Source organism: Cetorhinus maximus, chromosome 12 (assembly GCF_964194155.1).
Source record: "Cetorhinus maximus chromosome 12, sCetMax3.hap1.1, whole genome shotgun sequence".
NCBI lineage: Eukaryota > Metazoa > Chordata > Chondrichthyes > Lamniformes > Cetorhinidae > Cetorhinus > Cetorhinus maximus.
Window position 1 is genome coordinate 66,308,104 of NC_135890.1, and position 16,309 is coordinate 66,324,412.

At 43.0% G+C, this 16,309-nt stretch overlaps 1 protein-coding gene across 10 annotated transcripts in view; it reads left to right on the top strand.

The window, feature by feature from the left end:
- med15 (mediator complex subunit 15) overlaps window positions 1-16,309 on the top strand; it is a 110,017-nt gene that overhangs the window by 82,668 nt on the left and 11,040 nt on the right. For all 10 annotated transcript variants that reach the window (XM_078553783.1, XM_078553787.1, XM_078553785.1 and 7 more), the window contains 4 exons: window positions 9-136; window positions 6,979-7,113; window positions 12,924-12,987; window positions 15,858-15,924. In XM_078553783.1, coding sequence (XP_078409909.1) covers window positions 9-136; window positions 6,979-7,113; window positions 12,924-12,987; window positions 15,858-15,924 — 394 coding nt within the window. The remainder of the gene's footprint in view (window positions 1-8; window positions 137-6,978; window positions 7,114-12,923; window positions 12,988-15,857; window positions 15,925-16,309) is intronic.

Sequence of the window (16,309 nt, forward strand, 5' to 3'; positions counted from 1 at the left end):
TATTGCAGTTCTGGTCCAGCTCCATCGCCAAGTGCCTTCTTGCCAAGTCCATCAGCACAGACAACACAGAGTCCAGCTGCAGCACGGACACCCCAGAATTTCAGTGTCCCTTCTCCAGGCCCCCTCAACACTCCAGGTATGGTGTTTGCAAGCCTCTAGTTAAGTGGTGAAGAGATAAATAATAGCACCTGGTTACGCTGCATTTCTAATTGTCTTTAGCATTCTTTATTTCCCTCCATCCCATTAACTAGAGGAAGGCTGACTCATGTTGCATAAAGTTGTTTTAGATTGGATTTGATGTTGAGTGACAGGGATATGGTGTTAGTGTCACATGCCTCCAAGCTTTGCCAACAGATTGCCTTCTGTTGTATTTTTCCCACTGCGTTGAAACAGTGGAGAAGGTGGTCAGCAATGATGAGTCACTTGTGATGTTTCTGCACTATTGAAATATTCTGAGCAGGGGAGGTGGACGCAGCCCACCATCAGCTGTGTTGATACCATTCGACTCTCCTGAGTAAACGGGAGGTCTCACTGTACTCTCAGCAGTCAGTACAGCATCAGACGAAGCCTGAGACTGAGTTGACTGCCAGAAACACAGAGAGACTGGAAGGAGAATTAGGAATAGCAGGTGAATACTCAAAGCAGCCCTCTGACTGAGAATGGATGATACAGATACAGATCAACCATGATCTAATTGAATGGGGGAACAGGCTCGAGGGGCTGAATAGCCTCCTCCTGCTCCTATGTTCCTAAAACAGGGAAGTATGAAACAAAAGAACTTGCATTTGAATGACCTCAAGATGTCCCAAAGCGTTTCACAGCCAGCGAATGACCCTTTTGTAGTGCAGCCACTGTTGCAATGCAGATAGACACAGAAACTAGTTGATGCACAGCTGATCGATTTCTTGTAGTGTTTATTGACGGAGGAATGTTGACTGGGATGAAGAATCCATTCTGAAAGTATTGAGAGATCTAACCTTCCTTGGCTTCCTACCTGTTCTCATCAGAACTTGGCTTCCTACCTGTTCTCATCAGAACTTGGCTTGTCATGGGGCTGCAGTGGCTGGGTTAATATCTTGCTTCTGCTCTCACTGCCCCATGTAGACCTGTTTTTAAACTTTTCTATTAAATTATTAGGAGTCTTTGTTGTATGATGTGCCTGCATGCCATTGCAATGTAAAGTGCTCAGCAGAGCAAGGTTTAATGTGGGACTGGAGAATAGCACCTCCCACAGTATGATGCATAGAGCCACGTGGTAGTAGACTGAGAGAACAGTCTAGAGAGAATATACTGGAAGCAACCTGCATGGAGGTAACAGCACCTTGCATGACATAACCTGGGATCTGTAAATGGTTAAAGGTTAACAATAAAGGGTTCATGTTTAAATATACAAGTCTCAAGATCTCATCATTGAGACATCTAAAGAACCCATAATACAACATGATTGGCAGTGGTGGGATATCAGCACTATCAACATAGTACAACACGGTGGCAACAGTGGTTGCTTCTACAAGATATCGCGTCAGAGTACCATAATCCAACATGGTGATCCACAGTGATATGAAAGGTGGAAGCTAAATGCATGAACACAGAACAGCATCCCAAAGGATGAAAAACTGAAAATAACTGAAGCCTAACTAGAGAGGCGCGCACCTAAGAAAGAAAACTTGAAGAAAAAGTTGAAGAAGCTTCACTACAGACTCAGAAGTGAGGAATCTGCCAGAGCAAGAGGAAGTCCATTACAGAAAATTGCAAGAACCTGAGTGACACAGTTCACGAGATGGTGAGCAAAAATACAAAAAAGCTATACTTACATTTTAGGTCCCAAGGGCTCAGCATCCAGAGGGCAGCTAGAAGACGGCTGCAGTGAAAAGAAAGTTAAAAAGGCTGGCAGAGTTAAATAGAGAAGCCTGCAGAGCATAGTAAGAACAAAAAAAAGTCTGCAGAGTTTAAGAAAAACAGAGTTGCTGCTGCTCTGAAAATTTTTAAAAAGAGGCAATCGGAGCAAAAAGAAGTGCTGTCCCTTCAAGTTCAAATAAAAAGGCCCCAATCGAACCATGAGCCTGCCGAAGCTCCCAGAGCGTTCAAAAACTGGAACTTGCAGAGTTTGAAAGAAAGAAAAGAAATCACTGCAGTGGCCTTAAAAAAAGGAGTTTTCAAAGTTTAAAAAAAAAACGAGCTGGCCGATGGCCAAAAGCACAAAAGCGTGGCAAACTTGCAACAAAGAAAGCCGACAACCTGAGTGCAAAAAAAACGGTTTCTGCACTTTCAGTCTTAATGAGGCAACACAATTTAAAGCTGTATTTATAAGAAAAGCCATGGGCAGAAAATTGGATGAGATCCCAGAGAAAGGGCAACTACGCCAAGGGCACCAAAAGGCCCTAGAGAGAGGGCAATGAAAGATCTCAGAGAGACGGCCACAAAAGATCCTGGTGCGGGGGCAACATAAGACCCCAGAGCGAAGGAGACAGAAAACCCCAGAGAGAGGGAGCCAAATGACCCCAGAGCGAGGGACACAGATGACAGTGTGGAGTGAGCAGATGGCTATGCATGAACGAAAGCTATCTGAGGTAACTCAAAAGAAACAAAACGTGGAAAAAGTAAGTGCAGCTGTTCTACAGGAAAATGTTTGCATCAGAGCTGAACCGGAAGATTTAAAGCGCAAGATTCAAGTTGAGCCTTTGAAATGCATAATAAACTGCAGCTTTCAATGAACCAAACGGTTCAAAATCGGAACAAACAAATTCCAGAGATGACACAGAGGTACCAGGAAGAAATAATGATCCTCAATTCTTCAGTTGGCAAATCAAAGCAGGAGTTGGGAAAACTCAACCAAGCATACAGCCAGACAAAACAGCAGGTAGAAAAGGCACGCAAAAAAGTTGCAACCCTGAAAGACTCCTTGAAGAATCAATATGTAGCTGAAAAGGGCGTTGAATATTACTCGAGAAAATGCTGCATTGGAACTATCAGCAGCAATGAAATGATGCGTTGAAGCCCAGAGTGAATTGGCAAGAGGTCAACAAGAAAATAACCAGTTGAAAGAACAGTTGATTGTCTTTCAAGATCAAATGCAAAAGCAATGTGTAACCATTCAGCACATGAAGAAATAAAGGCTGTCTTAAACAGTGGAATGCACAGCAGAAGAAACTTGAAGAGACTGCTGAATTACAGGAAAACTCAAGATGAAGCAAGCGAGCTTCGCAAAGAAAAGGAAAGCCTGTTGACATGCCTTCACACGCTACAGGAATTCCTTAGGACAAAGTTTATTCCTACGGAAAATTACGAAGAGAAGAAAAATGAATTTAATGTCATTCTGAACAAACTGACAAACCAGTTGGCAGAGAAGACTGAGCAATGTTCAATATTCCAGGAAGAAGCCAAAAGCTACAAGAACAGACTGAAGAACTGAAGGAGCAGTTGAATGAAAAGGAGGTGGCATTAGAAGGAAAAGCTGTAGAACTTTGCAAACTGCAAGTGCGTAATGAGGCCATGAGTAGCACAATTACAGAACTGAAACAAGGTAAGACTTAGCCGGAGAGAGACCTGGCCAACAGTGAAGCCAAAATGAAGGACAAAGTTATGTTGCAGATAGAGAAAGAAAAGACAAAAATAACATCTTAAAATGTGAATCTGATGCTGAAGTGCAAGGAACTAGAAGAAGAAGAAGAAAGGATGTCTCAGGTGTACTAAGAACTATTGAGCTAAATGAAAAGATTCATAAGCTTGCAAAACGGTTTGAAAATAAAACAGCAAACAAATGTTTGGCTGAGATTGCAAACCAAGTGGAAATGATGGTTTCATTTGCGAAATGTATACATTCAGCAAGAACATGGCGGACACCGCAGAAAAAGAAAATTCAAGTCCACTCTAGGAATGAACAGAGTGCACATTCCCTGCAAAAGGAATGGGACAAACCCAGTGTCCGAAAAAAGCATATGGGTTGTTAATAAAGAGAAATGCATCCTGAAGGAGCGCAAAAAGCGAATCAAATGCAGATAGCCAAGTACCAGAAACATGACTACTATTAGCATTCCTCTAATTGTGACAAACCGAGATGTGGAAGAACTGTCGAGCCTCAAAATCGTCTGAATTTATAAAGCTAGAGATTATAAGTAGTTATACTCTGTTGGAAAGGAAAGTTTTATTTGGAGAAGAAAGAGGGATATTGTATGATGTGCCTGCATTCCATTATAATGTAAAGTTGCTCGACAGAGCAAGGGTTAATATGGCACTGGAGAATAGCACTGCTCACGGTATGATGCATAGAGTCACATGGTAACAGACTGAGAGAACAGTCTAGAGAGAACACTGGAAGCAGCCTGTATGGTGAGCAGTACCATGCAAGATGGTAACCTGGGATCTGTAAATAGTTAAAGGTTAACAATAAAGGGTTCATGTTCAAATATACAAGTCTCAAGATCTCTTCATTGAGACATCTAGCAGAGGCGTATAAAGTTACTTTGTCCACAGTTACATTGCCACACTAATATTGTGTAACATTGGTTAAGCCCCTAATTCTGCTTATTCTATGGTGCCCCTTGGGTCCAGTTTTAAAATCTTTAACTGTAGAGCTTCACTGTAACTGTGATAGTGTGCCAGGCAGAGTTTTATTAGTGATGGAATGAGCTGACATGAGTCAGCCTTGTGGTTAGAGACTGAACTGTAAAGGAGACCCCAGAGGCTGAGAACTAATCTCAGCAAGGCTGTCACAGTGAGGGGCTGAGTGACTGCTTTCAAACTGAGATGAGCTAAACCAGTAGCTTGTTGCAGTACAGCATCAGCACAGCCCTGAGCACTCACTAGCAAGCCCTCTAAGTCAGGGATTGGAATATATGCTGCAAGGGACACTGGGTACCTGGGGGTGATTGATTACATAGAAGGGTGACCATTATCCGAATAAGCTAGTACAAATATTGATCTGAGGTATATTGACCTCCTGGCTGTGAAATTACCTGACTATGAAGTCAGATGTTGGCGTACAGCACCTTTCCTCAGCTCAGGAGGGTAAGGGAAAATTGGGATTTGTTGAATGTAGGGTTGTTATTTTTTGTGTAGCTGTGGTTCAACACACCCCTGATAGAAGTGACGTGTGTCATGGTCTCAGAATCATTTGCTTTCCTCCCTTCTTGAGTCATTTGTGACTCCTTGTTCAACAAGCCCACGGCCGGTGGCCAGTCTCTATCACTGTCTTCATGATCATTCTTTAGGTGTTTACCCAACGCTGAATGTTAGCAGGCTGTCTGATTGGAGGACACCACCGCTGAGCTTACTCCTAACCCCTCGCAACATCTACACTTGCACTTTCTAACTTGACAGAGAGCAGCACAAAGCTGGGTCCATCCTGTCTCTATGGACAGATCCTAGTGGTGTGACTTGCTGAGCCTTTGCAAGAGGTTGACCTGTTCCAACTTTCTACGAAAATTGCGCGCGCCACATTTATTCAATGCTGTGTTAACTAATCTCAGCTGAAATATCAGTAGGAGCAATTTGGGCTAGGGAATAATGCATCAACTAGGGGTCATGCCCCTGATAATTACCCAGAGATTCCACTGCACAGTGCATATGTTAACATTGTATGATGTCAGGATCAAGAATGGTTGTGAAGTCTCCGTGCCCCCACACTTGGACATCCTGCCACCAAGAAATTGCTTTGGTTGTAAAGAATAAGAGGACGCAGACATTCATGGAACTATCTACACCAGTGAGATTCAGCACCTTCAGGAACTGTATCCCAATGAGTATCCAGCTGTCTATATGCACTTGGCTGTTGATGAAGTATTTTTGTGGTGTAGTAACTGTTGGAAAGTATGGAAACGTAGCAGTTAATTTGTGCACAGGAAGGTCCAACAAAGCGCAAAGTAATAAATAGCCAGATGGTGGTGATGGTTGAGGGAAGATGTTTTCCAGTACAAGGAGAATTAACTGAAATTGTACTATAGGTTTTTTATGTCCATCCTAAAGGATAGAGGGGATTTAGTTGAATGTCTTATCCAATAAATAATGGTAGTACACACTGACTCTGTACCAGAGCTGACACCAGCTCACGCTCACTCTGTACCAGAGGCAACACCAGCTCACGCTGACTCTGTACCAGAGCCGACACCAGCTCCCACTGACTCTGTACCAGGGCCGACACCAGTTCACACTGACTCTGTACCAGAGCCGACACCAGCGCACACTGACTCTGTACCAGAGCCGACACCAGCTCATGCTCACCCTGTACCAGAGCCAACACCAGCTTAGTGCACACTGACTCTGTACCAGAGCCGACACCAATGCAAGACTGACTCTGTACCAGAGCCGACACCAGTGCACACTGACTCTGTACTAGAGCCGACACCAGTGCACACTGACTCTGTACCAGATCCGACACCAGCGCACACTTACTCTGTACCAGAGCCAACACCAGCTCACGCTGAGTCTGTAGAGCCAACACTAGGTCATACTCACTCTGTACCAGAGCCAACACCAGTGCACACTGACTCTGTAACAGAGCAGACACCAGCGCACGCTCATTCTGTACCAGAGCTGACACCAGCACACACTGACTCTGGCCCAGAGCCAACACCAGCTCACGCTGACTCTGGCCCAGAGCCAACACCAGCTCACACTGACTCTGTACCAGAGGCAACACCAGCTCATGCTGACTCTGTACCAGAGCCGGCACTAACACGCACAGACTCTCTGCCAGAGCCGACACCAGTGTACATCGACTCTTTATCGGAGCCAACACCGGCACACAGACTTTGTAACAGAGCTGACACCTGCTATCTGTGACTCTAAGTGCCAGAGCATGCACTGGCACTCAGGCCATTGTAGACAGGTTAACAGTTGTCTAGGTTTCAGTGTCCAGCCATATATTTAATGTATGCATCTGAAACATTACAGTGTATGGGGAAAAATGTTGCTGTGACCCCTACCTTGGCTTATAAAGGCCCTGAAATCCAAACTAAGTGTCCTTCTTTGGTGTTACAGTGAACCCAGGCTCAGTCCCAAGCCCAGCTGGTCGGACACAGACTGAGGAACAGCAATACTTAGACAAACTGAAGCAGCTGTCAAAGTACATCGACCCTTTGAGGAGGATGATCAATAAAATAGACAAAAATGAAGGTGAGTTTTAACACCTGAAAGTTGACCTCATATTTTTTCTGTATTGCATTGAGAAAAGACTCACCATGTGGACTCACTAAGCAGCCATTGTTGAACAAACTTGATCTACACCTGCCCAGCAGAGAGGGCAGTATGACAAAATGCTCAGCTATTACAATATACTACACTCTGTCCCCATTTGAAAAACAACTTATACATTAAAATATAAAATGGTACATATACACAATTTCCGAGAATACAATATGACTAAACCAACATCAATATTACTTGAAGTTTAACAGGTTGAGTTGCATATTTGATTTTATTGTAATCACAGCTAAAACATATATTTGATCAAATTACCAGAGTAATTTATATGTAATTTTAAAAAAGGTTTCTTTAGCACCTGTATATATTTAACAAAAATATCATTTGAAAGAAGTAATGAAAAGAAGAACTTCCTTCTTAAGAATTGCTGGAAAAAAGAGACACGTCTTGAACTCATCGGGATAGCTCACAAGAAATTTTCCAACCGCAATTTATACTGCACGAGGAGAGAATGCTGATTGGTTGGCAATGGACTCTGATTGCTGGAGGCGTTGCCATGGAGAATGCAGCATGGAACAGTTTTGTTCAAATTCGAACTGGGCAGGTCGACTCTGGTCAAGGCATTGCCCTGGGGGATGACCCAGGGAATGACTGTTCCCTAAGCTTTCGTCTAATTGAAAATGGCGCCATGTGTGGACGTGTTCCTTTTGTCTGCAAAAGACAGGGCCCTGTGTGTGTTTTAGCATGAGCCACACCAACAGCCCAACTGACATCCTAAATTGGCTTTCAGTGTAATTCTTAGCACTTAACATCCTTAACTTCCTCCTTCTTCCTTCCTCTACCCTTTTAATTAACCTATCTAGCTTTTTTCTCTTTCTGGGTATTTTGCATTTCTGTTAGCTTGATTCTGCTCCTTCAACATCTCTGACTGTCAAATCTGAACTTTGACTTTGACTACCAACTCCACTTAATGGTTTGACTGTGACATTAATATGTCTTAATCAAAAACCCTGGCTCACTTTGCTCCACCGATAGATTTTGTGATACCAGCAGACTTTCAGTTTCTTTGTGACTTCCACTTTTCTTTCTGACTTTCCCTTTGGACTGCAAGAGGAGATTGGACTAAAGGAGGTTTATCATGCTCTCCTTGCATCAGATTTCCTCTTTCAAGCACATGATCCACACGACACTGATGGAGTCTCTCTCCAGTCTTCACTAGATATGTGAATGCACCCAACCTTTTTACAGTAACTCTAATCACATACTTCTCCTTATCACCATGATCTTCTGACCAGCACTGAATTCTCTCAGTTTCTTGTCTGGCGTATCATGACTAATCTTCATTTTGTCATGATTCTCTCTTTCTTTGCTATTGATGTTAGGCTTAAGCAAACAAAATTTTGTCCTAGGAGCATGTTTAAACGCTAAACTCGTAAGGTGAGAAACCTATTGTAGCTTGTGAGGTTATTCTGCAAGAGAACAGAAAATTGTCTAGCCTATGTTGAAGAAAACATGGAAATTACTGCCTAGCTTGTTTCCTGGGAAATACTTCTGCAAAGACACCTTCATAACCTGTACACTTCTTTCAGCAGCACCATTCGACGTTGGGGTAATATAGTGGAATTAGATTCTGTTTGATTCTATTCTTACTCAGAAATATTTCAAGCTCTTCTGACATAAACTGTGGACCATTACCTGACATCAACACCTCTAGCAACCCATAAATTGCAAACCAACTTCTCAAAACTTCAATAGTTTTGGCACTTGTGGTACTGGTCATGGACTCAACATTTATCCGCTTGCTGTAGCTATCGACCAAAGTAGAGTACTCTTTCCTTTCCAGTTCCAAGAAATCAGTATGTACTCTTTTTCTTGTGTTTGACCATGTAGTGAAAGGAACTTTTCTCATTCTGTGACACACTTCACAGATTTTCACCAACTCTCAAAAATAGCTTCTTGCTACTGCTTTCATATAGACTATCCCTATGTGCTCTTCACAAAGTTACTCTAACAATCTCTCTCTAATCTTTGGTGGAATAATGACTCGAAAACCCCATTGGCAAAGGCACTGATCTACACTCAGTTAATTTCTGTGTGAGAAATAATCTTTCAGTTTCTCATCATCTCACACTTCAGGCCAGCCATTCATGACATAATTGAGTGCTTTACTAAGCACTACAGCTTTGTGAGTTTCTTAACTAATCCTGGCAAACACTGGCATGTCATCTTTGTATATAAAGTAATTCACAGGTAACTTAGTGGCTAAAAATGGATCAGTATTCATGGGAAATCTTGAAAGTCGTCTGTATTTGCATGATTTGCTGATTTACAATATTTAATATTGTACTGATGGTTAATTTTATCATTGGGCCTCCTTGCTCAAAGACCACTTTGTGCTCTTTTAGCACTTCCTCAATGTCAGGTGTACTCTTACTGATCCCTACTGTAAATAACTCGGCCCAGTTTAACCATATCTAAAGCCAATTCCTTCCCATCAGGGAGACTTTGTTTGCTCTTACATCCTATCATTTGTTATTGGTATAGTATCATCATCTTTCATCCGAACACTGGCTTCACCTAACACTGAAGTACTGTTATTGGAGTAACTAGTCAGTTTTGCACCAGGTTTGCAGAAAGGAATGTGACTTAGGGATTTCTTTAACTCTCCTTCCAAGATACCAGACACGACTGCTGTATCAACAATAAAACTAAGTTGTGAATCTCTGACTTTGTTTTCCTGTGGGCGCTGGAATTATAGCTTCAGCTCTATTACTGTCATCTTCCATGTGCTGTTTTACTTGCCCCCTAAGAGCACAACTCTTGATCAAGCTGCTCGATAATTCCAGTACTTCAAGGTTCCTGAACTAGCTTTAGATCCACCATGACTTTGCCCTGGTGCTTTGCTGCAACCAGTTGCTTTGCTATGACCTGCAGCTTTACTGTTCCTTCTACTCCTGGATATGACTGACTTTCCCACGGGCATAGCATTTTGACAGGAAATGGGACGTTTAGATTAGTTGGTGGCTACCATGGCAACGGTAACATCTAAATTTCTGGCTCTCAGAATATTGGAGGTTTCCTCACATAAGTCACCTTTGGTTGGTGGTTTAAAGAACAATCTTTCTGAATAATTCAGAGGGGCTCCAGCATGGACCTGTAGCCAGATCTTTTTTCCAAATTTGCTATTGTCATAGCAAAACTTTATTAAATTATTACTTTGTTAGGTTTGAGTTATTTGCCCTAAAATTTTCCAGGTAACTCAATGTATAACAGTATCAGAGGGGCTAGCTTCCAATCGCAGTCAGTGCTGAGTTGGCCGATGTTAGCCAGGGTATTTCTGGAGCTACAGTGACTTTTGGGCCAGCAAGGGGAGAATGGAGTCAGGGTTCCTTTTCCTGTTAGTTTAATCATTCATTAAGTGTGAATTGATTCATTTTGGTAGGAAGAATGCAGAGAGACAATATAAAATAAAGGGTACAATTCTAAAGGAGGTGCAGGAGCAGAGACACTTGTGTGTGTATGTGCATAAGTCATTGAATGTAGGAGGACAGAGCGCAGTTAGTAAAGCATATCTCATCCTGGGCTTTAGCAATAGGGGCATAGAGTACAAAATAAGGAAGTTACGATAAACTTGAATAAAACACTGGTTTGTCCTCAACTAGAGTATTACATCCAGTTCTGGGCACTGCACTTTAGGAATGATGTGAAGACATTAGAGAGGGTGCAAAAAAGATTCACGAACATGGTTCCAGAAATGAAGAATTTCTGTTGCATAGATAGAAGTTGGGACTGTTCTCCTCGGAGGAGAGAAGGTTGAAAGGAGATTTGATAGAGGCATGACGGATCTGGACAGAGCAGAAAGGGAGAAACTGTTCCCATTGGTGGAAGGATTGAGAGCCAGATGACACTGAATTAAGTTAATTGGCAAAAGAAGCAATGGCAACATGAGAAACCTTTTAACGCAAAGACTGGTTAGGATCTGGAATGCGCTGCCTGACAATGTGGTGGAGGCAGATTCAATTGAGGCACTCAATAGAGAATTGGATAATTAGCTGAAGAGGAAAAATTTGCAGGACTATGGGGAAAAGGCGTGGGGGTGGCACTAGTTGAATTGCCCCTTCAGCGGGCCAGCACAGACACAACCAGCCAAATGGTCTCCTTCTGCATTGTAACCATTCTATGATTCTCTGATACTGCTGTCAAGTACACCTACATGTGGAGCCCAATTGTAGAGGAGAGATCGGGCTGTTTATTTAAAATTCATTCTCTGGATGTGGGCATCAGTGGCAGGGCCAGAACTTACTGCCTATCCTTCGTTGCCCTAAGAAGGTGAGGGGCTGCTTTCTTGACCTGGTAGCTATTATTAAATTGCCTGCTAGGCCACTTCAGTGTTGAAACTCTTTCGAGTTATCAACAGTCACAGATTGCAACTCTTTCGAGTACAATCACAGTTCTTGGTTTCCGGGAGTGGGACATGAACCCACAACCCTCTGATTCAAAGGCGAGGGTGCTAGAGGGCAGTTAACAGCCAGCCATGTTAATACTCTTTCGAGTTATCAACAGTCACAGATTGCAACTCTTTCGAGAACTATCACAGTTCTTGGTTTTCCAGGAGTGGGACATGAACCCACAACCCTCTGATTCAAAGGCGATGGTGCTATGAACTGAGCCACAGCTGACACCGCCGACAGCCATGTTAATATTGCAGTCATCTTGTTAAAATCAATTGCTAGTTAAACAGGTGATGGGCATTGATTATCCCATCTATGTAGAATAAAAAGGTACAGCTGGAACACTTTGTGTGGAAGCTACTTGGAAGTCAGTAGCACTGAGGAGTTGTCTTGAAATTAAACCAGCTTAAACCAAAAGACCAGCCTGAATTCATTCTTCCACCACAACCTCTTATTGTGAATAACAAGCCACACTGGTATGGAACTGGGGTCACCCCATGCACTCCTAATTTTCAGTCACCTCAACCAGCAAACATCCAGGGATATGTTTTCAATATCTCCATTCTCTTGTACCAGAGGAGAGGTCACCTAAAACAGCTGTATTGGGGCTGACTCCGGTTCATCCTGTGCACGTGGACTTTCTCTTCTTTATGTAGCCACTGCATGGTGATAGAGCAGAGTGTCACTGTTCATTCCAATCCCCAGTTTGCTCTAAGTGCAGTATCTCAAGCGATGTGTACCTGAGCTACTCTGAGGATTAGAGAGATGCCTTTGTGATTTCCTTTGAGTTGCCCTGTCACTATCTGCTCGGTCAATGCCATGGAGCAGCGACAACTATTTACAATTGCGTAGCGCCTATTTAACGTAAAACAGATCCTGTGTGTTCGCAGGAGAATGCGGACACTGAGTGGCAGCAAAGAAGACTCACAAACATGGAAGGATTTATAGAGATATTTAAAAGTCAGAAGGGAATAGCAAAGTCATGGAGAGGGTTGCATACATGGAGGAGCGGAGGTGGAATTAAGAATCTATAGCACACTCAACTCCTACTCTGGATGAGAGCAGCTGACTCACTCTGAATTGGTAATGGAATCTGGAGCCTTCCCGGTCTGTAAGACGAGAGCACAAGTGGGTCATTGGAAGAATTGTGACACTGACTTGTATCTCACTGCATTAGTGCAGGCACCTCTGTTCAGCCCCTCGATGTACTCGATAGTTGTATTAAGCTTTATCTTCTTGTTACATAGTTACCATTCATGTGAATACTGGTGCCATTGTCACATGGTTCTGGAGTAAAATGATTGAATAGACTAACCACTCTGTATATTACAGATAGAAAGAAAGATCTAAGTAAGATGAAGAGCCTCCTGGACATCCTCACTGACCCTAACAAGCGGTATGACATTTATTATAGAGATGATGTGTTTTATATTGGGACTCCCTCCAAATGTCTATTCTCCGTCCCTCGGGTCACGGTAGATAATTATAGGCAAGGCCGCAATCTCAACAGTTTAGGAAGATAGGAGCAGGAGGGGGCCATTCAGTTTTTCCAAGCCTGTTCCCATCCTTCAGTTAGATCAATTTTATCCAATAGGATTTCAATGCTTGCTAAGCCTGTGGCGATCAGTTCACCATATTTGCCACATGATACAAAATCTCTGCAATATTAATAAAACAGATGCACAATCTTTTGAAAATAGGTTTGAAATTTTAATCCATCTACAATGGAGACTGATAATTCATTGCCAGAGCCAGATGAACAGCTTCAAAAGGGTTTTGCAATCCAGTGTTTCCCAAACTTTTCCGGTCACAGAACCCTTTTGACCTCCCAAGAGTATTGACTGAACCCTTAGGAAACATTCTTATAATGTTGAAGAGTTAAACCACAAAATATTGATTATTTTTGTGCAATAGGTGCAAACGTACAAAAACAAATTTATAGAAGGTTTTTTCTATTTCTTATATGTGTACATTTTTTATAATTAAAAAGCTCTCTTATTCATCAAAGTACTTAAGTCTTATCTTTTTGACATTTTTAATGGGAGAAGTGATGCTGCTGCTTTTGCTCACAAATTCGTCTAACATGAGGAGCAATGCTGGAGAGCTGGATTCTCATATCAGACAGGCGCTCTCTCTCTCCCCCCTCCCACTCTCGCACGCACACACACCCCTCTCCCACACAGATGTGTACACATGCACACACACACCTCTCTCTCGTGCGCAGGCGCACACACACACTCTCACCTCTTTCACACATTCAACCCTCTCTCACACATACACTCTCCCCTCTCATGCATACTCTTCCCTCTCTCGCACATGCCGGTGGGCCCCATTCTTCAGAAGCTCTCGCTCCGGGGCCCGCTCCCTCACTCTGGGGCCCGTTCCCTTGCTCCGATGCTCTTGCTCGGGGGTCTGCACCATCGCTCCCTTGCTGTTGCCCTGGAACTTGCCTTGAAAACTTACTTTCCCACTGTTTCCTGCTCGTCCAATCACACGTTGGTTGCTCACTGTATTGGCTGCTGATAGGCTCATCAGCAACCAATGCAGGGAGTAACCAGTCTCTGATTGGACATGCAGCTTCAAAGCATTTTTCAAACGTGCGTCAGTTGAATGAGTTGAATATTGTGAGTTGGAAAAGTCTGGCCTACTACTACACTCTATCCACATTACCATGGAACCTCTTCATGTATCATATAGAACCCCAGGATTCTGCGGAACACAGTTTGGGAAACCCTGTTGCAATTGAACTGTTCTGCAAAGCAAGCCCGCTGTATGCACTCTCAAAGAGTGATGACAATCTATTAACTGAAGTATTCTGATTCTGACTGTGTGCTCCAGTTTAATAAAAAAAAGTCTTCAGGAGTAAACTGTCTCTGTTTTATCAGAATTGGTATCCTAGGAGACTCGGGGAGGGAAAAGAAAAGACAAATCTCTAAGAATTGGCTTCTGACTCTTGTTTTGCTTACACTGCCATTTCCTGCCATTTCTGAACACAGCACCTGGATATTTAATAGACCTTTGGCTCATGGCCAACCTCCTGTAATCTCTGCTTTTACACCAGTAGTGCCCTATTGTTTTCAATCTATCATTTCTATGAAGATGAAGGCTGAACACATTTGGATGTTGCTGCACTCCCTCAGCTTGCTAAGCTTGCCCATTTTGACCATTGGCAGCCATGCGGTGCTGTCTGTTATTCCTGCACCTCAACTGTTTTGTGCAAACAGCCAACTACCCTCTAAACAAAACCAAGTTCTTCAATTAGCATCCCCTGTGTCCCTAGATTCCCCAAGAAAATTTTGTGAGCAGTTGAACTGCTGTCCTGTAGGCTGGCCCTGTTTTCATGGGGCTTCACACATTTAGATATGCAGGATCACTCTATTGTTATTTAGAGGCACCCAGAGGGAACAGGAACAGAAAAGGTAACAAGCAGCGGACTATTTTCCTTGTTTCATTGAGTGAGTGGCCCTTCAGCTCCCAGATTAGTATAAACCCGACAACTGAACTATACTCTGATAAACATCGTCATGGCCTGATATGTGACTCCTGTCCAAGAGCAATGTGGCTGATTCTCCCTTGATTATTTAGGAATTGATGACAAATAGTGGGCTAGCAAGCGACACTCGTACTCATACTCACCGCTGCAACTTTAACACAACTCATTAGTGTGGGTCTGAAAATGAACAGCATTTTGCCACATGTTGCGAGTGACGAATGTATTGGACAACACTGCACTGGACAGGGTACAGAAGAGATTTATGAGGATTGTGCCTGGAATGGAGAATTTTAGCTATAAGAAAGATTGGATAGGCTGGGATGTTTCCTTTGGAACAGGGGAGGCAGAGGGAAGATTCAGCTGATGTGTATAAAATTGAGGGGCCTGGATAGGAAGGACCTGTTAGCAGAGAGGTCAATAACCAGGGGTTATAAATTTAAAGTATTTGGTGGAAGAATTAAGGGGAGTTGAGGACTAAATTTTTTACCAAGAGCACAGTGGGATCTGCAACTCACTGCCTAAAAGGGTGATAGCGGCAGAAACCCACTGCCATATTTAAAAAACACTTGGGTATGCTCGAGACATCATAACCTACAGGGCTCCAGACCAATTGCCGAAAGGTGGGAATGGACTGGAAATCTCTTTTAAGACCAACATGGACACAGCGAGCAGAATGACCTCCTTTATGCTGAATATCTTTCTATGTTTCTACATTAAAGGATTGATTCCTTCTTTCGGTAATATTAAAGAGCTCATTTGGTTTATTTTCACAGATGTTCTTTAGCAACTCTCCAAAAATGTGAAATTGCTTTGGAAAAATTGAAAAATGACATGGCTGTGGTGAGTTGTTCAATGTACTAACCAAGAGAGCTTCAGTGTATTTTTCCCCACTTTTCTCCCTTTCTGCAGACTCTGATTAAATTGGAGTGCAGGTCCCATGAGAACCGGCCATGCTCTGGTACCTTGCCAAGTACCCCTTCTTTACGTGTTGGTCTAGTCACTGGGCTGTTACGACTGTGGTGGGTGTCCCAGCCCGGCCATGTTCTGCCTTTACCTAGAATAGAGACGGGGTAGGTCATTCAGCCCCTCAAGCCTGTTCTGCCATTCATAGATATTCTACCGGAATCATCGGATAGTGATTAGGAGCAGAAATATGATTAGAATGTTTTACTGTTTTCCTAACCAGGCCCTGAAGGTTGAATGTAGCACCTCCCCTGTTCCAGCT